The following is a 23,249-nucleotide window of genomic DNA, read 5'->3' as shown; positions in this document are numbered from 1 at the left end:
GTGGCCAGAATGAAAACAATGTTCCGCTAAAGCTGACTTGTGTGAGTGTTTGTTTTCAACTGCTTTTTGATGCTCTTTGAGTCGGGTGGAAAATTTTCGTTTCGTTTCTCCGATGTAGCTTTTGTCACAAACTTGGCAGGGAATTGAATAAATTGCGCCACGAGTCTGATCTTTTGGCAATGGATCTTTCGGTTTTGGAAACAAATTGCCGATGGTTTGGTGTGGTTTTAAAGCGACTTTGATATTATAATTGCTTAAAATTCGCTTGATTGGTTCCGTAGTACCCTTGATGTACGGCAGAATGCAGAAACCTTTTTTGTCATCCGGTGCAGTTGCAGGCGTTTGTTGAGAAGGTCGTTTCGGTTTGCTTACATCAATCACAAAGCGCTTAGGGTAGCCATTCGCCCTGAGTGCCGCGGTCACATGTTGCATTTCCTTTGACTGTTGATCAACAGAAGATGGAATAGTTTTTGCACGATCAGTCAAAGACTTGACCACAGCCCTTTTGTGAGCAGCCGGATGGTGGGAGTCAAACGAGAGATATCTTTCTGTGTGTGTCGGTTTGCGATAGACTTTAGTGGAGAGTTGGCCATCGTCTTGTCGACAGACAGTGACGTCCAGAAAGGATATTTTCCGTTCTGTTTCTCTTTCAACCGTAAATTGGATAGATGGCTCGATACTGTTCAAATGATTCTGTAAGGTTAGCACCAGGTTGGATTTAACAGCGGCACATACATCATCTACATATCGTTTCCAAAAACACGGCTGGGAAAGGGAGGTGGATAGTGCTCGTTTTTCAAGGTCCTCCATGACCAGATTTGCCATAACAGCTGACACTGGAGAGCCCATGGCGGTTCCGAAGATCTGTTGGTAGTGATTGTTGTTGTACTTGAAGTTTGTTGTCGACAAACAAAAATCCAACAGATCGACAATGTCACTAACAGGTATGGTGGATCTATCCTGCAAGGTGACATCATTGGAAAGCAAATCTTTAGCAACTTGAATGGCGAGTTCCACCGGAATGGATGTAAATAAAGAAACAACGTCAAACGACACCAGCTCTTCATCTTCTTTGAGTGAGACATTTTTCATCTGTTCACAAAATTCCACACTGTTCTTGACCGTGAAATCTGTGTTGCCCATCAGAGGACTCAGGATCTGCGCCAAATGTTTCGATAACATGTAAGTTGGAGAGTCTATGAACGAAACAATAGGTCTTAAGGGGAAACCAGGCTTAAGACCTATTGTTTCGTTCATAGACTCTCCAACTTACATGTTATCGAAACATTTGGCGCAGATCCTGAGTCCTCTGATGGGCAACACAGATTTCACGGTCAAGAACAGTGTGGAATTTTGTGAACAGATGAAAAATGTCTCACTCAAAGAAGATGAAGAGCTGGTGTCGTTTGACGTTGTTTCTTTATTTACATCCATTCCGGTGGAACTCGCCATTCAAGTTGCTAAAGATTTGCTTTCCAATGATGTCACCTTGCAGGATAGATCCACCATACCTGTTAGTGACATTGTCGATCTGTTGGATTTTTGTTTGTCGACAACAAACTTCAAGTACAACAACAATCACTACCAACAGATCTTCGGAACCGCCATGGGCTCTCCAGTGTCAGCTGTTATGGCAAATCTGGTCATGGAGGACCTTGAAAAACGAGCACTATCCACCTCCCTTTCCCAGCCGTGTTTTTGGAAACGATATGTAGATGATGTATGTGCCGCTGTTAAATCCAACCTGGTGCTAACCTTACAGAATCATTTGAACAGTATCGAGCCATCTATCCAATTTACGGTTGAAAGAGAAACAGAACGGAAAATATCCTTTCTGGACGTCACTGTCTGTCGACAAGACGATGGCCAACTCTCCACTAAAGTCTATCGCAAACCGACACACACAGAAAGATATCTCTCGTTTGACTCCCACCATCCGGCTGCTCACAAAAGGGCTGTGGTCAAGTCTTTGACTGATCGTGCAAAAACTATTCCATCTTCTGTTGATCAACAGTCAAAGGAAATGCAACATGTGACCGCGGCACTCAGGGCGAATGGCTACCCTAAGCGCTTTGTGATTGATGTAAGCAAACCGAAACGACCTTCTCAACAAACGCCTGCAACTGCACCGGATGACAAAAAAGGTTTCTGCATTCTGCCGTACATCAAGGGTACTACGGAACCAATCAAGCGAATTTTAAGCAATTATAATATCAAAGTCGCTTTAAAACCACACCAAACCATCGGCAATTTGTTTCCAAAACCGAAAGATCCATTGCCAAAAGATCAGACTCGTGGCGCAATTTATTCAATTCCCTGCCAAGTTTGTGACAAAAGCTACATCGGAGAAACGAAACGAAAATTTTCCACCCGACTCAAAGAGCATCAAAAAGCAGTTGAAAACAAACACTCACACAAGTCAGCTTTAGCGGAACATTGTTTTCATTCTGGCCACACCATCTCGTGGGAATCGTCAAAGATCTTACGTACAAGCACAAATTGGCGCAAAAGACGTATTCTGGAGGCTTGGGAAATTAACACTTGCAATAATCCGCTAAACCGCGATGACGGCATGCATTTACCGCACGAATTTCTAAATTTAGCCTTTAGGGACAAACATTAGCTCTCGATTTGCATATTATATAAAACCGTGCTTTTTGTATTCACTTATCACTTTCCCCTGATGAAGGCTTTAGTTTAAGCCGAAACGTTGGGACATTGTAGATATTTTACGAACATTTTACTACAAAATTTTTAACCAGAGTAACGTTTTTATTTCTTAATGAATCAACCACCTGGTTACAGGTCCATTTTTAAAATTCTCGAACCAAGTTCCATAGTTTAGATTGGAGTTGTGATTCGCTTATTGCATTATAGCATTTGATGTGATTGGTCGGAAGTTGTTACTTAAGTTTTTCGACAAACAGAAAACTGATTAACATTTTGTTCTTCAGGTTACCAACCCGGGGTGAATGAGACTACTGTAAACACTGCAAGTTCTCCTGTTGTTTACAAAAACGACAAAAAACAAGTTGTTGCTGCAGGTGAGTAATAGACAACTACTTTCCCCTAAACAATGTTTGTCACACGCTGCAAAAAGCCGGTAACCCATTTCCGATTTACAAGTATTGTTTGGAAAATGTTTAGAGTTTTGTTTACAAGTATTTCTACGCGTTAATCCTTTTTAATGAGAAAATTCTCATTTTACAAATCTTCGTGTATCAGTTCCTAAATTTGTACTTATCGTCTCCTCAGAGCTAACATATGGTCACAATCTACTAACTTTGTAATATTCATTAAAAAAATGTTTAAGTTTACTTTACTAACACAGCTTTGCTCTCTATTTATTATCGCCAGTGGCTGGAATGCAGTTTGATGAGGACAAAATGAAGGAAACATTCCAAGAAGTCATCGCCAATGTAGTGTAGCAATTTATTTGTTTTTGTCAGGTCATTTTAGTATTAATAGAAGCTTTCAATTTCTAAGAACGTGTTTTTTCTTCTTTCTGTTTACAGAATGAATGCAATAACACAGAGGTGAGAAAGTTTTAATCATTTCAGTCTTACATCTTTAAATTTTAGTATAAATAAAAAATAAAAGTAAATGTTGTTTATAGTGGTCATGTACTTAGCTTCATATCTCAACGATATAGCTAGTTTACAGGCATGCCACTGAAACAGAGGAAACAAATATAGTATGATATCGAGAACGAGTCTTGCTTTTTGTTGTGAACTTTTGAGACTGCAAAACAGGCTAAGCTCGTTAGGCAAACCGCGCTGTCCCAAAAGGAACCTGGGGCGAGCTTAAAAATTTCGTGTGGGTCCCGGGGGGTACTCGAAAAAGTTTTGTACGGGGAGGCTCCGCCCGAAGATCCAACCCCTTACCCTTTTATATACCATTTTGATAAAAAAGGTACCCCTTTTGTATACCTTTTATTGCAAAAAGGCACCCCTTTCATATGCCTACACGACATCACATTTACCTAAAACGGGATGTTTTCTTGTCATTTTTATGAAGCGCTTAATAAATTAAGACGATACATCCAAAAGTTGCGTCTGCTCGAAATATTTAATGTAAAGGCCTTTTAAAATATCATTATGAAAGATTTCCCTACCCTTTCATATACCTAAATTTGTGAAATCCCTACCCCTTTATATACCTGAAGCCTGAAAAAGGTACCCCTTTCGGGCGGAGCCTCCACGTATAGGCCATTATAGGGAGTACCCCCCCCCCCCCGGGTGTGGGTCGCTCGCTTTCAGTGTAAAAAATTGACCGGGTGCAGTCCTAATATTTGGTGGCTAGCACCTCGGCATTGCAGATGCGAACATGACATGACGGCTAGTAAACGCATTATTAGATTTTGCCGTAATATAATGTTAAAAGTGATCCTTCGTGTGACATTTTCTTTTTCGTGCGTTACAGGAATATTTTTGTCGACTTATTGATGATGATGGGTTCATACTGGCGACAAATCGACCGGACAATGCAGAGGTATGAATAGACATCAAGTCTAGTTTTTGTGACGTGTCACGCAACATTCGTTACCTCCCCGCAAGCACTGCGTGACGTACCAAGTAAACCACAGTTTGCAACCCGATGAGCGTTTGAATAAACTATTTTCTCTCTCTCTTTCATCTTGTTCCATAGGTTGGGAAGTTCTTTGGCGTGTGGGAAGGAGCAGTGCTGAAGAAATTCATTGACCAGACCTTATTTAAAAAGTGAGTTACCTTCACAGACATCTACATCTACATTTATTGAGTTCCGCCATCACATCAACTATAAAAATAGATACAAAATAAATACAAAATGTACATATGCATAAATAAGATATAAGAATTCTTAGTTACAATTTACTTTACAATTTACTTTACTTGTTTTCCTTATTGTTTTCCTCTTTGCATTTTTAACTTAAACGCGATGGTGCATTTTAAAACGAGGGGAGGATACTTTTACTTTCAACCCCATTTGAATTTGAATTCTGCCTGCTTGTAGAAATAAGATGCTTTATCTGTTCTGCAAAACTCTTGTATTCCTTTACAGTTTTAACTCCGTAACGCACTCTTAGCCTGTCCAGGGCGTGTTGGAAGCCAGTCCCCTTTCACTTTGTAACCGTAAACGCTCCTCTCATTGATTGAGCCCGCGATTTTTGGCAAGTAGTTCAGTGACGTCACTTTACCTTGATGGCAACAACGTGATGTAGAAGAAATTCAGATCGTTGGGAATCTTTTCTGATCGGAAAGTAGGAATTAAATGGATTATTCTCCGATTTTCTTACTCCAAGATTGGCCAAGTCAAGGGAAGAAGGGAAATTTCATTAAAACCGTGGGATTGTTTAGCAAGAGAAGTTCTTTCTGAGACGCCACTGTTATGGGAGTTTATGATTATCTATCCTTGATTTGACTTCTTTGTCTTTGCCGCAGTTTGACATTTGGCAACGTGCAAGGAGAATGTAAGAAGCCAGAGCCGGACGCATCCAGTGCAAGGACACTTCTAAATGTAAGGCGATTAACAGTGAAATTCTCCTTACTGTGATTTCAGATTTAATATAGTGACAGTAATGAGAAGCTGAGCCTTAATCTTAGTTCCAATAGTGATCAACATCGAATATCTCCTTACAATATTGATATATTGATAAATGAGAATTAAGAAAATCATTTACTGATGTTTACTCTCTGTACTCTTTTAAATCAAAGCTTAGGGATCATCTTCTTTTAAACTTTTAATCATTATTTTATTTAGTTTTCAATTTTATTTGTAAATATTAGTGTTAAGTAGATTTATTTTTTATTGTAAATAGTTTCTGAAAGCCCTATGGGGAGATTACAATTAAAGTTCTTATCTTAAAGTTCTTATCTGATGTTGTATTACTGAAGTACAAATTCTCCTAACTAACATTAAGTGAAACGTATGGTCATAAGTAAGGTGTTTTTCTATTTTGAGCTTGGGTCTGAGGTTTCAGGCTGTGTAAGGGAGCTGGAGTTGATGAATTTAAATAAGTTAAAACTAAAAAAAGGGCAACAACTAAGGGCAATTTATACCAACTAACTGAATTTGAGAACTGTCGCAAATTCCCGCCGAACAGTTTTGCTAAGGCAAAACATCTTGATAAGAGAAGTAAATATATTAAACCATGCTAAGAATAGTTATTCTGGATTGACTGTTTCTGTGTTTTCTTTTTTATCAGCCTCTGTTTGCGGTAACATCTTACGTTCAGTTTTGGACCCAGACAGTTTTCTGGTAAGCAGTTTACAAATTTTAAAATCGTGCACCTTCAACATCCTAAGTGTTTAATGCCTACTGCTGGTAATAAGATAACTGCTGTTGGACAGTGTAATATGGGAGAGTGGGAACGGTACTATACCCCTGTGTTTTCGAACAAAGAAAACGCTCAATAAAGACTTAAACTGGGTACTAGATTTCTGCTTCAAAGATGGGAGCCTAATTACGAGTTTAAGTTTTAAAGATTGCGTCAGTATTACGTTGTCGTCTCTCTGTCCTTCTCACTCTTTTTAGAGACTGAAAAGAAAGTAAAAAAATAATAGTTCAACAAACAAGAAACATTACAAAGAATAGTGTTCGTAGCCTTCGCATCTGTATAGTGTGTTTGTCGGCGTTCGTAGCCTTCGAGTCGGCATTGTTTTGGTCGGCGTTCGTAGTCTTTGTCGGTGATGTGTCGGCCGACACGTCGGTAATGTGTCGGCTTACTCGTCGGTAGTGTGTCGGCCGACGCGTCGGTAATGTGTCGGCCTCGGTAGTGTGTCGGCCGACGCGTTGGTGGTGTGTCGGCCAACGTGTTGACAGACGCGTTGTTTGGATCGGATTCTTTACCTTCGCCAAATTTTGAATGAACTTGTATAGTAGAAATTTTATAGAAATTTGTGTCGATCAATTCTTGGGTCCGCACTTCGCGAGTTGCGTGACTTTTGTGAGTTTGAAATTGCTCACCTGATTACTGTCTGACATTATTTTGTACTGACATTCACTCCAAATGGTACTTTTCCAGGTCTCTTATGCAGTTCAACATCTACAGTTTCTTCTCTCGGAGTAATGTTGGTAAGTCAAATCATGTTTTGACTTATTCCCATTGTTAAATTCTGCTCAGTTTTTTTATTTACTTTCCGATTTTCATCATGGTTTTACTTCACATCAGACAGAAACGTTACTTTTGATTTCGACGCATTCTCGGCGCATGTATTGCTCTTGTTCATCCAGGAGAGCTACATTTTCCTTAACTTTGCTGATAGTAGTATTGTTGAGCTTTAAGAGCATTGTGGCCCACCCACTTAGCTCGATTAGCCTTAGCTATTTCTAAGTGGCTGTGCTCTTTTTTATTGTTAATTTTTCCTCTTGCATATATTTATTTATTGTAAAACTCTTCTGGGCACGAAATAAAAGATTATTGTTGTTGTTGTTATTTTAATAATTGTGTATGTTCAGTAAATCTTGTTGGGGAATGCGTTTATGAATGACAGAGTGACAGCCGAACTGTGTCTTGGCAGGTATCCACAGAAATTGAGTTGGGAATTGTTGAGTTGCTTTTGGATCTAGAGTGAAAAGATATAAGGCATCTATTTGCCCATCTGACATCTTATGCCGGTCAAAAACCTTAACGAAGCTGTACATTCACAGATCGAAACTACACATTGTTCTCCATACATCGAATTCACCGATGAGTATAATATTTAACAATTATTCCACGAGTGCGGGTTGGATATGAGATGGTAGATAGCCAACGAGGCGCGTAGCACCTCATATTCAACAAGCTCGAGTGGAATAATTGTTTTATTAAAAACGCCCAAAGAATTACAATGTTTGAGCTCCCCAGCTGTTTTTGTTGACACGTTTTGGCTACCATATTTGTGGTGAATGGTATATCAGCTCATATACCATTGCCTGTTAACCAATCAAAACTCAGGAATAGCAATATACCATTGCTAGTTTTTAATAATTACATGTTTTCCCGTCTGTTTTAGCCTTGGCTGAGGTAGAAGAAAAGAAAGTCCCATGTACACAAAAACTGAAATTTTACAAAGGAGTTTGGGAGAATCGAACAACTGATAAACCTGGTAAGGGACTTCAAAGCTATCGTGGTTATTTGGTTCTTTGTGTATGTGCAGTTGTTAAGTGGTTTATTTGGTGATTCAGCCTTTGTCCTGTCTTACTTATGCTTCCAGCCGTTTCCAAACCGAACTAACACGCGTTAATGCTTTCTCCTGGCCATGTAATTTAAAGATTCTGTCTTATAGTGTAGTTGGGATAATGTTATTGGTGATCATTGATCATGACCTGTTTGCTTGCTTGATTGTGTGTTGACATTGCAAAGTAAAACAAGATGCTGATCACTCGTGTAAGCTTTTACCACGAAAATGTTGCATGTATTAATGGTAAACAAGTCTTCTTTTTCTCCCCATTTGGCAGAGGCGCTGAGCTGTCCAGATTCCAATGGCTGTGATTGGTAAGATACCACGGTAGTTTATTCTACTATTCTTGCTTTAGAAGTCATGCATGTTTTGTGATCGCTAGCCTGCGTAGCAGCGCCGTAGTTTTGCGAGGGGGCCTGTGCGGCCTTCTCGCGCCCCTCTTTTAAAAACGCGCTAAATAGCGTACACAGACGCCTGCTACGCATGCTATGTGATCGCTGAAGAATAAATCACTTGCAAATCGCACTCCAGCATTTTATATGTTTTAACATTTATTTTTGCCTCCAGCCAACCTCTTAAATGCATCACGCCGAAACTGTGTTAACCACTGGGGCCCAATTTTCAAACAAATAAAAGAAATCAGCTTTGCAGACTCGCTTGATTTTTTGCTTAACAGCGAGGTTGACACTTAACGGTCTCACAAGTGACAAACCGTTGACCGTCAACTGGAATTGGTAGTCTAGGTATTTGAGGAGGGAGGGAAGAAAAGAAACCTTGAATGAAGGCGAGAACCAATAGCGATCGACCCCACAGCGCTATCACAGCCTATCTGACTGGATTCCTCTGGTCTAGCCTGTGAGCAGGCTCACCTTTTTTGGGAGCCTAATACCAGAACGAGCGTTTTTTTTCCTGGTTCCGTCCCCGCCCGTTATCACGGCTTGTCTGTGAACTTGAAGCCCAAATCAAGTGTGAGTGTGCGCTAATTTTTGAACATTTGTCAACCTTTGTTGTTTAGGCCTGTTTTTATGGCGGCAGTTGATGGCACCAATCTTCGACTAGTGGTGGTGGTAAAGAGACAGTGCAAATGCGACGATAATGACAACAAAAAACTGACAACTAAACCAGAGGATTGTATCCTTTTTATAGTGCTACCTCTGTTATAAAACTGACAAGAGTCGCGAGTGTTAAGCACACCATCAAAGTGGCGTCACATAGGGAGCCATTGGAGCCATATAGACTGTGGTCGGAATGTGTTTCATTGCTATTAACCTCTTATGGTGTATCTTGGCTGACATGCCCGACTTGTTCCCAGCTTCTGCAGATCAAACAAAGTCGTGTAGCCTGGGAAAGAGAAAGATTGTGCACGTTGTTACAATGATTTCCACAGCAAAACACCGCTGAGTTGGTGGTGGTGGTGATGTTGATAGATTATAAAAGGTGCTACGGCACGTTTTGCGCGTCTTGAAAAATTTAACCTAAATTTTTGAAGCTCGCCATTTTTCAAGTTCGATTAATCCGTTTTAATCGTCTCCATCCTTAGCTATCCTCATTTCCTTTTGGTTTATCTTTACTTTTTTGGTGTTTTCCTTTTTCATCATATTATTTCGAGGTTACCTTCTATTTAACCGTCAATTTTCGTGGTCGCAATAGAAACTCGAAATACCGTATTTTCTCAAATAAACGCCCCGGCGTTTATTTCAAACTTGCTTCGCGAACCCGGCGTTTATTTGAAGCCGGCGTTTAATCGGGGCTCTGGCGTTTACAGTTAACGGACTGCAATTGACTGCCATTTTCTTCAGATTGATTTAATGTTAACGATCTTCGAGACCAAGGGGCAGTTTGTCAAGGCGGGACGATTTTTCTCTTCGTTCTGTCCCGAAAAAGTGTCCTGTTCTGTAATCAAGCTAGTTTCGTATTGTGTTAGAATTCTTTGACCAGTTGTTTTCAGTGCCCATTATACCAACCCCTAGGGCCTTGTCTTACAGAAAACCACCGGAATCCACATCATTTTGTAATGAAGAACTGGAAGAGGTAAGATATTCGCCATTGACTGAAACACAGTGAAAAGAACTCCGCGTAAACCCGGGTCGGGAAGCATCTCTATATCGCAAGGTTTCACCCGAGAACACTAAAACGAAACACAGGCACAATGCCCCAAGACAATCATGACAGTAGCAACTGCTACACTAGAGGACCAGTAGAATTGCAAGCTTACGAGAGCTGCTACACTTCTGGTAAACCCCGCGCTGTTTCACTAAGCACCTTCATTGTAACGCTAGTATAGTAAGTATGGCAAGACTAAAGAGTTACGAAATAGAAGTGATCTGGCCCTTTCTGAGCTATTGAAACCTGCTTTCCTGGCCGTGCGCCTACCCTGTTTGCATTGTTATAGGAATAGGAGACAAACGGGGAAAAGTAACAACGTGCGGGCACTCAAAGTTAGCCTGTTGAATCATTTGGGCGAGACTTTTGGGAAATTCAGCTTCCGTGCACTACGAAATTTCGTCACGGTTAAGTTAGCTTTTGGTAAAAGAGGTTTCGATTGAGAGGCCGGCCACCAGGTAAATTAAGCAGGCTTGACAGGACTATTGCCTAAAGTTAACACCGTCTGAACTCATTTGTTTACGAGAATTCGGGTAAAATCTACAGATACTCTGCAAAGTAGTAGAAATCCTGTCCCACCTGCTTCGAACCTTCTAATCCCTTGGTAGCTTTCTGTGGTCTGCAACTTGCTATCAATATCCACATATTTTTTAGCCATTTCCCTACGATCTACCTTCGTCTTATCCAAGTACAGCTGCTTAACTGATGCTATAACTGCAAAACAGTCTTTTTCTCCAAGTCGGTGATACTGATGTTAATGAATTGTTTTGTTTTTAGGGTAAACCTCCGTGTGCCATGGCAAGCCTTGCTTCTCCTCAGAGCATCACTGTGATTTTTCTGCTCATACTGGCTTTCCTCATTCCTTGTAATGACCGCTGGAGATGAGAAATTGCGCCAAAACGGCTTGGAACGACACCGAATGGTTTAAATAAGCGTTATTGTAACTTCTAGAACTTAAAATGCTGTGGAAACTTCCTCTGCATTACGGCGATCTTGTAAATAACTTAACCCGGTTTTCTACATTTTCAAAAGTAGCAGTTTAAAAGAACGCCTGGTATTGTTTGAGTACTGGACGAGCGGATGTCGTGAAACTCCGTAAAAAGTTCTTTTCAGTGTTCGCCAAAAGGAGACTCGAACTCCCGACGTCCTTGTTTGCCCTAGAGACTATGAGAGAACCATAAAGGGCCTGGAACTGATTGAAAAAGGAATTGAGCTAAGCTTGTAAAATAGTCTTTATCGAAACTATTTATACCTATACCAGCGGTGTTTTTCTCTTGCTTTTATATATATAGCAACTTTTGAAGTTGAAATTGCTGCACTCTTATAAATGTCTAGATCTCGCAAAAGACCAGTACGATGCCTCGTGTTTGCCGTTTGATTTGCAAAATGTGATTTGTTTTTTTTTATTCTTGAGCTTTGGAGTGTAATGTTTAAGATGTGCCAAGGCCTCAAATGTAATTCAAGTCCCAGAAACTCGCTGAATGCCCACACAAACAGAACAGTTTAACACGGTGCTTGCAATTTACAGCGAAATTTCTGCAAGACTTGGATCACAGTTGACGCATCATAAATGCAACGTATAGATTAGGCCTAAGAATGTTACGTGATTTGAACTCTAAATGCCACCTAGTATCACACTATCGACTAAGGCGTTTTGCTTTTTTTTGTTTTTTACTTGAAAAGAAAAGTTGTTTTATTTTAACTTTTTGGTCAGTCGTACTTTTCGAAACTAACTGTCCGTCTGCTCAAAAGGAGGCGAATGTTTTCGTCAAACAGTTAAGCAATCATTTTGAAGTTCGATTTCCACAGAAACTGTTTTGTAATACCTTAATACTTGCCTTGGATTTTTACAATAGTTCGGGAATGTTATTCTTCGCGAACGGCAAAAAAGGCAGCGAAAAACGCGCTTTTAAATATTATTTTTTTTTTTCGCCGGGCCCCCCCAAAACCGGGGGCCTTTTTTTTAAAAAACCCAAAAATAAAAAAAGAAAATTTTAAAAAAAAAATATAATATAAAAAAAAAAAAAAAAAAAAAAAATTTTTTAAAAAAAAAGGGAAAAAAAACAAAAAAAAAAAAAACCCCCCCAAAGCAAGTTTGAAATAAACGCCGGGGGCGTTTAATCGAGAAAATACGGTAACCTTGCCAGATAATACAAACTCAGTAGAAACTTGCACTTCAGAATAGCAAGCTTTGTTCATATTTGTTATCACATTGCAGTGTCAAATGAAACAGTTTTCGACATTTGTAACGTTTGACACCCTTTGCAGCCCGTGAATTGATTTATACTGCAATTATATTAAAGAATTTAAAAACTGTTGAAGAGGTATCGTTATATATTCTTCGAGTTTTCATTGGTTCATTCGATTGTCTGTGTCCTTTGTGATTGGCCAGAGTGATTACCTTGGTTTTGGTTTTACGACACTCAATAGACAAATTCGGCTCTACGTGCTTACATCGAACAATTGCCCACCCAATCCAGACCAAGAGATAATTCCTTTGGGAGGTAACAATTGTGCAATTTCTCACACGTAACTGAGCGCATGGGAGTATGAACGAACAGAACAATTGTAACCTCCCAAAGGAACTCATCACTACTGATCTGAATTGGGTGGCAACAATCGATGTAAACACGTCAGCCGAACTGCTCTAGAACGAACAAGAACAATGCCCCTAGCCTCTCAAAACAATAGCAACTGCTACACTAGCCGAGTGACCAGCAGAATTGCACGCTTACGAGAGCTGCTGTCACTACTGGATCCGAGCCGATCTAATTGGCTGGTAAAATAGGGAATGGAGAAAAGACAAAACTTAAAAGATCTCATCTGGCCATAATTCTTGACGTTGAAAGAGAATTCTGGTTGCACTAGAATCCAATCCAGGGAAATGTGACAATATTCTTTGAGGCTTGTTTTACGCTACAAAATCGCCATTGTAGTGCGTTAAAGGACATAGGACACTACACAAAATCGATCAGGCATGGATCGTTACCCTTCCCCGAGAGAAGAATATCCTGTAGGAATCAACACCACTGATGGTTTTAATACATTTAATAAATTCTTGCTACGTGTATCTACAAATATTTACAAAGTTACACAAGCTGTACATTTTGATGTTGATCGAGTCTTCGTTCACGACAAACTTTGTTTCAATATCCTCTAAAACGAATTCACTTCCTTCTGTCACCGCGAACAACAACGTTTCGACGTGAAATGATTACTTTAAATTTCTATTGGCTTTATAACTGGTTTTCGAATGTGACGCATCGTTGACCCAGGCTCCGTGGGTTTAAATGGCGCTAATGAACCATAGGGCCTGGGGATGGGTAGCTCGGAGTCATCATCCGGGATATAGGCATTGGGTCGAGGCTCTGCAGTAGTGAAAACACCGCCAGGGAGAAGATAATGTTCCTCCTCTTCTTCGCGCTGTTGAAAATAAAGCAAAAGGTTTCTTAGAGGGTGGGTGAAGGTGACCGCCAAGAAAAAGATTGGTATTAGCTTACTTAAGCTCCCTTCCCTTCCCGAACTCTCCAGAGGGGAATCTAGATAAACACGTGGAATTATTACAAGTATCACACAATCTTTTGTTCTGTAACTATTCAAACTGTTTTTGTAAGAAATAACCTAAATTTCAGTCGTCTCTTGATTTAGGTCTTTTCAGAAATATCTTAATTCTATTTCGCTCGGCTAAGGCTTTGCAGATGAAATAAAACAAAAAAAAACGTCTTCATTCTTCAGCTTCAATTTGGTTAAAATGTTTTTATTTTGTTGAATTCCTCTAAGTCCACGACTAAGGGAGTCAAGTTACAAACAAAAAGTCCAATAATTCCAAGGGTCGCTATTATCCCCAAAAAAAAAAAAAAAAAAAAAAAAAAAAAAAAAAAAAAAAAAAAAACAAAAAAAAAAAAAAAAAAAATTTTTATCTACCTTTTTCCTACAAAACAAAAAAAAAAAAACAAAAAAAAAAACCCAACTGACCGAGTGAACGCTATTATATACCTCTTTCTTTTCCACGAGTTCTTTATTTCTCCGCTCTTCGTCTCGGATCATTCTGTTCCACTCCCTCTCGGCCTCCTCGCTTGGCGCCTCGCCTCTCTCCATGCGCACATAACATTGTTCAAGCTCCTGTTCTTTTCCTTTCACTTCCTGCTGAAGTTTCATGGCTGATGCCTGATTCATGGATAGTTCGGAAACCAGCGCCATCATTTTACGGGTAGTGTCCTTAATCTTGGCTTGGTATTCGTTTACCTGACGATCAAGGGAACATAATCACGGATAAGACAGTTACAGTTTACATTTCGAACTTGGGACTGGGGGATGGGCCAACACCATAGGAGCCTTAGTCTTAGTTTTCATAGCATGAAGCGACATGAAGTATTGCTAGTCTCCCTTAATGGGATGCTAGTCATTACAGGCTCTCCCCCCACCCCCACCCCCCGTTGGCATATTAGACGGTACAACTTTGTCGTATGTGGCAAAGTTGTACCATGATGTAAATCAGCCCTTAGGTTGCCCTCACAGCTCGCCGATACTTATCTATACTCCTGGGTCGAAAGAGACAGTGTAAGAGTGACCTGTTTTGCCAATTGAACAAAACACAATGACCCCGCCAGGATAGCGCTCGATCGGGAGTCTAATTTAAAATACCAATTATGCAACACAAACCTTCTTTGCTAATTCTAGCGTATCTTCTTTGCCCGTTTCCGACTTTTTCTTCGTTCTGTCCGCTAGTCTTGTGACTTCTTCAAAAATCAAATCTTTCTCGAGCAGTTTTTCCTCCTTCTCGGCTAACCTTAGCTCCAGTTCTTCTATTTTCTTAGCGAGCACCTCGGGTTCAGGGTCGTCTCCTCCTAGTAGCCGAATACGATTCTCATCCGAAGGATCTTCGAGCTTTTTCTCGAGCATAGCGAGTCGCTCCCGACTGGCCACAAGCTGCAAACGAAAATCCGCGATTTAGACAAAATATAACGAAGGTTTAACAATACATTAAACAGATATGGATCGATTACACAATTCTCATTGCTCGTACAGATTCGCGTCCAACTTAACTGCAATTATCAAGGAATTTTCAAACTTGAGTCAATCATTACGTAAAACTTGAGTGCAACAGAGTTCCATGAAACAGTACTTTCGGTGGCTGCTTACTTCCTTATTCAAAGCGTTGTTGGTTGACGATCTGTGGCACAAGCCAAGATCCTAAAGTACAAACCAAGATCTTAAAGTACAAGAAAATCTCGGAAATCAAGCGCTCGTTTTTTGCTTTGTTGCTAAGCGACAGGACGTATCGTTTTGACGTCATGTTGACGTTACAATTGTCGGAGCATTTGAGTGCACGTGCAATCGAAGTGCACGTGCAATCGGAGTGCACGTGCAATCGAAGTCTAAAACTTCCACCAATCTCTGCCAATCGGTATTTTAACGTAAGCTAAAACTGCAGAAGAAGCAAAATAATACGCACTTGTATTTGTAAGGTAACCAGCTCGTTGTCCAAAGCTCGCTTGTTTGGCATGTTCTTCTGAGCAACTGCAATAGTTCGCTTTAGCTCATTAACCTAAAAGAAGGGAATGTTAGTTTTAATTAGTCAGTTGAAACACAAAAACTAAAACAGAGTCAATGTACATTTTTAGGTTCGTGTTTCAAAACTTCCATAAATCGCAAATTATATTGCAGAATGTATCCATTCTCACTTTCCAATGGATATCTGTCATTTGCCAAATACTGTTCTACCGAGTTGTATAACCAACGCTTTTCTAAGCTTCTCAACATCGATTTGGTTTCAATCAGGTGCTGCAAAAGGAAAACGTCTCACTTAACCTATAGAATCTGTGAAAAGTGCGGCTTCTTTTAGTTGTACTAAAAAAGGTGAGAAGGTTTTTACAAGAATCAGTTACCTCCATTTTTAGGAAACGTATTTCTTCCTCTCTAGCTTTTAATTCGACGTCGCCATTACGAATCATCGTGTCTGCAGAGAAAAGTAAAATACATTTTACACCAGCGCAGAGTAGTTATTTCATTGTAGACTTAAAACAATAAAAACAACAGAAACTGCTGAAGGTTTCAACTTGCGTGTGAAATGTTACTTGTGAGCATTCTGTGCCGAACACGGCAAATTGATTTAATAGACAAAAAGACAGTTTTCTAACCTTGTATATTGAGCTTCTCATAAAATACGCACACTTCTTCGTTTGTCTCGATAAGATGTATTCCCCTGTAGAGAAACAAAAAAAGTATTAATTAGGTATTTACAAGCAAGATATTTAAAATTGTCTCTAGCTTGAAGGTAAACATTGGCTAAACCATGACGTGATCAAACGCCCATGTTGTGTAAAACTAACATGGATAAGTACTATTGTTATCACTCGCTAAATTTATCATTGTTTCTTCAGTTATTGACAAAACAAACAACACAACTTTTAATATTTTCTGTTGGCTTTGGAAACTTCTTAGCCAATGGAGAGCCAAAAAAACCGCAAACACAGACTTGTAGAATTAGTAATCAGTGCAGCACGTAAACAAAGCTACAGAAGTTAACAAAAAAACTCTATCATTTCTCTAATAAGTCTTTGTTTATAGTGCTTCTTGAGCTTGGAAACAGAGACGGTTGTTTGTGTGCTCTTTTCGCAGTTCAGTTCTGTACCCGTACTTTTAAACAGTGAAAACTACGCTTGGGAACATAATTGTCTGTTACTTACATGTCGTTTCTCTCCTGTACAGCACTTTCGTAACGTTTTCTAAGCTGGACCATACTTTCTTCTGCTTTGTTGATAAGATCGTTCAGTTTCGCTATATCCAATCTCTGCAAACGAAGACAACAAAGATTAAATTTCAATTCACTAAGTGCATAAAATAGGTGACAAGTCAACAGCGTTAGTATCGTCCTCGGAGGCCTGTCTTTTGTACCGTTCTTTCCATTCATCAGATCTGGCAAGCATAAGAAACGTGGTTCTCACTTGGTCTTGATGCTATGGCAAAAGGTCTGTTGCCATTTGTAATCATCGGCAACAATAATCAACTACAACCTCTTCATTTGTTGTTGCACCGTCTTTCAATTTTAACCCGATAGAAAAACCATCCTTTGTTAATTGCGCGTTGCGGAGAGAGAGAACTAGCTTTATGGTTAGCATTACTCGAAGAACAGCCCAAATGCTGGTGAAATTAAAACATTTATTAATACTTGCCAGTTGTTCTCGCTTTTCTCTGTTCTCCTCCTCAGTCTTGGATCTTTTACTCATTTCATTTCTTAAACTATCGCGGATCACAACTGCATTGTTGCGCTTTAAACGGGCTTTCTGTAAAAGCCTATAAATAGAAGAAAACAATTTCTGTCATTGTAAGTGCATTTGTTCACAACGGTAAGTCTATCATAAATTAAAAGAATTCCACGTCGCTACGCGCTTGGTTTACAATTTCAAATGAAGCCGAGCCAACATGAAATCATAAGCCACGCAAAGCCACGCGTTTTGAATCCGTTTCCAACTTCGCCATCATTAGTCATCCTCACTTTGAAATGGGTCCAGTCCTGTTCTACAAAATGAAATCATTATTGTTGCTTCGCGTTGTTAAGTTTGACCAAGGATTACGAGGATGGAAATTGTAATCCATTTCCATCCTTGCAATCCTTTGTCATCCTCACTTCCTAATGCGTACCTGTCATTTGTCGAGTACTGTTCTACAAAATCATTAAAATATTATAAATTTTCCTATGAAGTAGGAAATGTTTTCAGAACTTCTTTAAACTTTCGTTCACCCTCATTACATGTACAATGAATAGCCAAGACCACGAAGAAGAGCTTCTCTTACCTGTCTTTTGCATTCACTTTAGACCGCAGAATTTCTATTTCATTTTGAAGTATCTTTAATTTTTCTCTCATTTCTGCAGCTTTCTGCAATAAAACAAGAATGAAATAATGAAGTTACAAAAAAAAAAAAACAAACCGGGCACGGCAATGAATGGTTTCAAATGTGATAGATAACCTTTTTCTGCTCAAAATTTGCTAATATCACTTTTAATTTTAAGCAGTTGACTTTGAAAGCTTTGAGAGGGTGCGTTCATAAACATAAAGCATCTAGACAACTAACCTGCGTGCTTGTTTGAATTAAGTTTACGCATTTGTTCCGTTCGTTTTTAATCACATCATACAGCTTGGCAAAGTCAGCAAGCCTGTTAAAAAATAAGCAAACTCATAAACAGCGAGCGAAAAACATGCATGGACACAATTTCATACATGTTTATAACTAGTGGTAGCAAAGCAAATGCCATCTAATTTAGTGTTACCTGTGTTGCATTTCAGCATATTTCTTAGCACTGTCCTGAATGCTGAGGTTTTTAGTTTTCAAGTCTTCAAGAGCTCGCTGGTATCTCAGCTGAAAAAAAAAAAAAACAGCAGTACATTACACAATAATCAAGTGTGTTCTGTGGTCTGACGTACACTGCTTTACTTTTGCTTGTTCATTGAACACATGTTGCTGTTATTGATCAGAGGCTTACAGATACAGTAGAGATGCAAGGAAATTTTGGTTCATTTACAAAACTTCAGCATTGTTATACATGTATCTACCTCAGCTCTCATGTAATCTCTTGCTTTTTGTTCCCTTTCATCTGCCTGTGTACGGAAAAGTCAAACATAGTTAACACAGAGGGTGCGACAAGCTAGTCAGAGGGAAGCAGAGTCACTGAATGGTTGTTACATGAAGCTTAAGTCTAGACGCTGGCCATGCATTCTCAGTTTTGTTTTGTTCTACTTCAAGAAAGGCACTTAATGCTCGGGTACAGTCATCTTTCCATCTTGAAAAATTACTGAAGCTGAAGAAACCAGAGTTGCATACTATGCTATGTAGTGGAGGGGGGCAAGGGGGTCTGAACCTCCCACCTTCCGTGCCTTTTACTCCTGCTTCCCATATGGTTTACTCCTGCTTCGTGCACCTTTCCGTGGCCGTTGTCTCCTCTTTGTCTCATATCTATTGCGAATATTGCAAAATATAACAAAATGTTGCAAAATTTTACTCGTTTTCTCCCGTTTCCCGCCACCTTAGGAATCCTTCTTCCTGCCCCTTTTCCAGTCACGGGCTCCTGACCCCCTGTCCCCATCCATACAATTACCAGCCTGCATGAGCCACTGCCTAGTTAGAGTGAAGTGTGCATACCTTAATCTGTGCCAGCCTTGTCAAATCAATGACATCAACTCTCAGTTCACTTTGCTCCATCAGCAGTCTTTCCTCCTCTTGTATCATTTGCTCCACACGAGCTCGTTCATGAGCAGTAAGAGCATTCTAAAACAACAACAATCAGTAAAAGATTATACATTAATTTTTCTGTAAAAGAAGCAAAAGCTTTCAAGATTTTCTATTTACATTGTGCAGTTCCAAACAATATCAATACCCACCCCAAGGGAGGTCAATGGAAATTTTTTTTAAGGGGATGGGGTTCTCAAAAGTTAAAATTTTTAAAGGAAAGTACCGGTATGAAGCTAAACTGGAATTCCTGGTCAGGAGGGGAGGGGGGTTAAAACTAAAAAGTCTTCTAAAGAAAGTGTATAGATATTTTCTGGAACAACACATTGTGGAAAAATTGATACTGGAAACTATAGAAGAAACATTGAGGAAAACAACTAAGAGCAAGACATGGAACTCTTGTTTTGTATACCTGTTGAGCGAGAGTTCTCTTTGTGACGTCAACCTCTCGCTGCAGCTCTTTTCTCTTCTCCAACAGTGTCCCATCATCCCTAGGCGCACTGTCGACCTGAGCCTTGACTTTGTCGTAAACTGATCTCACATGTGCCACCGCATCTTCTGCCACTTTCATTTGCAATTCACTCTTTTTCAAAGCTCTATAAAAACAAATCACAATAATTTTATTACATGAATTTGTAAGTATTGACATAAGACCTAGGAATGAATGTAAATATTACAAAACAAAACTTAGGTGACATACTTAAGATCTCTTTCTTTTTCTCTCATTTTCCTTGCATGGATATCATGGTTGGATTTCTTTTCTATAGCAGCATGTTTCAAATTCAAATCCAAAGTACCCCTGCAAAAACAACAAAAAATATTAATATTTGAGATGTACATGTATGTACACTGTACATGCCCTGTATGTGTATAAGTCTGAAGAATCTACATGTAAATGTACTGTTTGTAAGATATGAAATATTCTTTAAAAAAGTAAATCTTTAATACCTGTCCCCTAAAAACTCTGCTTGTCGCTCTTTGGCAAGTTCAAAGTCTTTGGCTAGTACATCAACCTCTCTCTCCTGAAAGGAATGCAATGACAATTAATTTAACAGTTGGCTTGCCTTCATGGGACAGTAGTCATTAAAAATCCATAACAATTTCAAATGTCTGATGACATGATTGTTCTTTCGATATTTATATGGACTTTGTATACAATGGACAGTAGAAGTTTTTTAAACTATTCAATCAATGTTTAGAATAATCCTGTGAAATCATGCAAAACATTGCCTGATGGCCGACGATTATTTCACAAGATTGAGCAGGATAATTGTTTTATTATTCAACAAATTGTCAACAAAAAATATTTTACTGCTAAAAATAGTGTGGTTATGCAGCACTTTGCAAGACTTTAAACAAATCTTGGCAACCTACATCTATCCCAGGATATCTGTTATAAATGTACCGATGATGGATAACAAAGACTTTCTTTGTACCATCTATGGGCATGGTATACTACATGTACATGAACTTTCAGACAAGTAGCAATATATATATATATATATATAGCTTGTTTAAATACCTTGGACTCAAATATGTGTCGTTGTCTGTCAAGTGCCTCTGATAAATCAGTTTTTTCTTCTTCTAGATCATTTTTTTTGTTTTCCATTCTCTGGAGTTCTTTGGCGATTTCATCAACATTTCCATCTAGGTTTGATCTTTTTTCTTCAACTTCCCTATACAAGAAAGATTAAACATGCAATTTAAGAGAAACAGCATACATAATTTTAGCAAGATTCATAATTCATATTTATAATTCATATTATAATTTCATTTTCATTTGTATTTTTATCTTAGTACCTTAGGTGATCTGCTTTAATATGGGGTCTTGACTCTTATGCATTTCATCCTTTGGCTTTTGTTTTTCTTAGCTTTAGCCATAAATTGTAATAAATAAATAATTCTCATTTATGATGGACCAGGTATCCCAGCCATATGGGGGGGGGGGGGGGGGAACACCCCAGTCTTGCTGCTTGACAAGCTACAGCAACTGAAATAAGTTCTGGCAGCATGCATGGGTGACTTTATGTAGCTGTCATAGCATGAGATTTAGTCTTACCTGAGCTGTCTGGACAAAAGGTCAGTTTGTTTGGTTATGTGTGCTGGCTGAGAGTGCACTTGAACTAACTGATCCTAGATAAAAAAAAGATTAAAAAAATGAGGTGACAAGATCTTACATGTATGTGTAAAATGTCTTGTCAAAATATACACTAGAAAAGAAACCAATAAAGTAAAACAATTACTAATGTAAGGGATAATAGATACTGAAAACATGCCTGCTTTCAATTTTTGTGTGATGCATTTTGAAAACCTGCTTTTCTAGTTTTGCATGCAAAGCATCTGCAAACCAGGTTAATTTTACAGTGTACTGTACCTTGAGCGGTGTAAGAACCTCACATGTGAAATTTTCTTTGTTTTGAATTTATTGTTTTTCTGCTTTTTGTTGTTTCCAGATTCTTTGTTGTCTTAGTTGTTCTTTGTTTTACGTCACTAGTGAGTTTCAAAGGTTCTTATCCTTAGAATGACCCTGGAAACTGTGAAAAATTTATGAGCAATGGACCATGTACTTGTTACTAGTACAGTATGCATAAATCCAACTCACCCTCAGTTTTTGTTGTTCCTCTAAATCACCTTCAACCTCTTTCCGCAGTTCATTGACTTGTGCTTCTCTGTTTTCTACCTCTTCTTTAAGACTCTTAGCATCAATAGTTCTCTGAGCAATTTCAACTTTGAGTTCTTCAACTGATTTTTGCAGTTCTTTGACCTGTTTCTCTATTTCACCAGGTTTCGGCATCCTTGAATAATCCCTTTCAAGCATCATCTTCTCTTCTCGCAAACCCTCCAGCTTGAATTCCAACTGATATTGTCTTTCATCAGCCTGAGCAAGCTCATTATGATGTTTTAGCAGTTCTTGCCTTAGTTTATTGACCTCTGTATTGTCCCCATCTGGAAAGCTATCTCCTTTCTCTAGCTCAGCTCTTTGTTTTTGCACTTCTTGATGCATTTCCTTTGCCTTGTGAAGCAGTGAAGATTCTTGTTCTCTTGTAGCTTTGAGACGTTCATGAAGACTGGTGTATCGGGCTTTAAGCTTAGCTACTTTCTCTCCAGCAAGTTTTCCTTGTGAAAACAACTGTCGAGAGAGACGACAACAAATTTACATGTACAATATGTGGTGAGTAAATTTCATAAACTGCTGCTAAAAACTTAAAGTTTTCATCAATTTTTTGAGAAAGGTCGAAGTTCTACGTTTCCCAAAAGTATAAACAAAACTACTTTTTTATTTTCTAATTTATAATAAACAGTCGTTTGTTCAAAGTTAAAATTGAAACTTTTTATTCATCATAAGCATTATTCAGGGATAATATTCGAGCTTGTACGTACAAAATTAAAACTGTAGTTTATTAGTAAATAGGACGAAAACAAATAAAGTGGAAAACTTTTTTCTCAGCATTTAGAGGTAAGCTGGTTACCTCCTTATCCCAGATCAATTCCGTCATTACTGTACAAGTTTTTACAAAAAGTAGAAAGCGTACGAACCTCGTCCAAGCACTGAAAAGCAGGACTAGCGGTAACATCTACGGGGCCTTCTTCTTGGTGTAATCGAGGAGCTACGGCCCAGATAGCTGGATCTATCTCTCGGCTGAGAGATTCCCTCTCTTCTCCCTCACTCATGGCGGAATTTTCTTCACACTCAGCTTAGTACAAGGTAAAAACATGGACGAGTTTCACAAAAAGCTTTCATCTTGAAAACGACTTGAAGTCAAAATGGAGTCCGTT

General features: G+C 39.0%; 2 protein-coding genes across 4 annotated transcripts in view; one reads left to right on the top strand and one right to left on the bottom strand.

The window, feature by feature from the left end:
- The window catches only part of LOC144654609 (voltage-dependent calcium channel subunit alpha-2/delta-1-like), a 37,306-nt gene extending 25,626 nt beyond the window's left edge, over window positions 1-11,680 (top strand). For all 3 annotated transcript variants that reach the window (XM_078514800.1, XM_078514798.1, XM_078514799.1), the window contains 13 exons: window positions 2,955-3,044; window positions 3,358-3,419; window positions 3,516-3,536; window positions 4,423-4,491; window positions 4,648-4,718; window positions 5,421-5,496; window positions 6,185-6,237; window positions 7,004-7,053; window positions 7,974-8,066; window positions 8,419-8,455; window positions 9,157-9,272; window positions 10,090-10,172; window positions 11,022-11,680. In XM_078514800.1, the coding sequence (XP_078370926.1) occupies window positions 2,955-3,044; window positions 3,358-3,419; window positions 3,516-3,536; window positions 4,423-4,491; window positions 4,648-4,718; window positions 5,421-5,496; window positions 6,185-6,237; window positions 7,004-7,053; window positions 7,974-8,066; window positions 8,419-8,455; window positions 9,157-9,272; window positions 10,090-10,172; window positions 11,022-11,129 (929 nt within the window). In that variant the 3' untranslated portion in view covers window positions 11,130-11,680. The remainder of the gene's footprint in view (window positions 1-2,954; window positions 3,045-3,357; window positions 3,420-3,515; window positions 3,537-4,422; window positions 4,492-4,647; window positions 4,719-5,420; window positions 5,497-6,184; window positions 6,238-7,003; window positions 7,054-7,973; window positions 8,067-8,418; window positions 8,456-9,156; window positions 9,273-10,089; window positions 10,173-11,021) is intronic.
- A 1,597-nt stretch (window positions 11,681-13,277) lies between these two features.
- Window positions 13,278-23,245, bottom strand: LOC144654605 (coiled-coil domain-containing protein 146-like). The gene is made up of 20 exons (XM_078514795.1): window positions 23,010-23,245; window positions 22,075-22,602; window positions 21,532-21,605; window positions 20,995-21,148; window positions 20,421-20,494; window positions 20,173-20,271; window positions 19,885-20,068; window positions 19,386-19,511; window positions 18,800-18,844; window positions 18,517-18,605; window positions 18,321-18,402; window positions 18,042-18,124; window positions 17,420-17,540; window positions 16,934-17,037; window positions 16,385-16,449; window positions 16,133-16,203; window positions 15,700-15,792; window positions 14,907-15,173; window positions 14,241-14,489; window positions 13,278-13,667 (listed from the first exon to the last, which is right to left on the bottom strand). The coding sequence occupies exons 1-20, from the start codon at window positions 23,142-23,144 to the stop codon at window positions 13,464-13,466; spliced, it is 2,847 nt and encodes a 948-aa protein (XP_078370921.1). The 5' UTR covers window positions 23,145-23,245; the 3' UTR covers window positions 13,278-13,463.
- Window positions 23,246-23,249: the final 4 nt, after the last annotated feature.

The sequence above is a fragment of the Oculina patagonica genome, chromosome 5 (assembly GCF_052425735.1).
Source record: "Oculina patagonica isolate OP01 chromosome 5, crgOcupat, whole genome shotgun sequence".
NCBI classification, from domain to species: domain Eukaryota; kingdom Metazoa; phylum Cnidaria; class Anthozoa; order Scleractinia; family Oculinidae; genus Oculina; species Oculina patagonica.
This window is presented reverse-complemented; position numbering and strand designations above follow the sequence as displayed.

Coding starts and splice junctions, on each gene's coding strand:
- LOC144654605 (XM_078514795.1), bottom strand. CDS start 23,144: ATGAGTGAGGGAGAAGAGAGGGAATCTCTCAGCCGAGAGATAGATCCA. Junction 21,149..21,531: donor CTTTTGTCCAGACAGCTCAG/GTAAGACTAAAT, acceptor TTTCTTGTATAG/GGAAGTTGAAGAAAAAAGAT. Junction 18,606..18,799: donor GAGATTACATGAGAGCTGAG/GTAGATACATGT, acceptor TTTTTTTTTCAG/CTGAGATACCAGCGAGCTCT.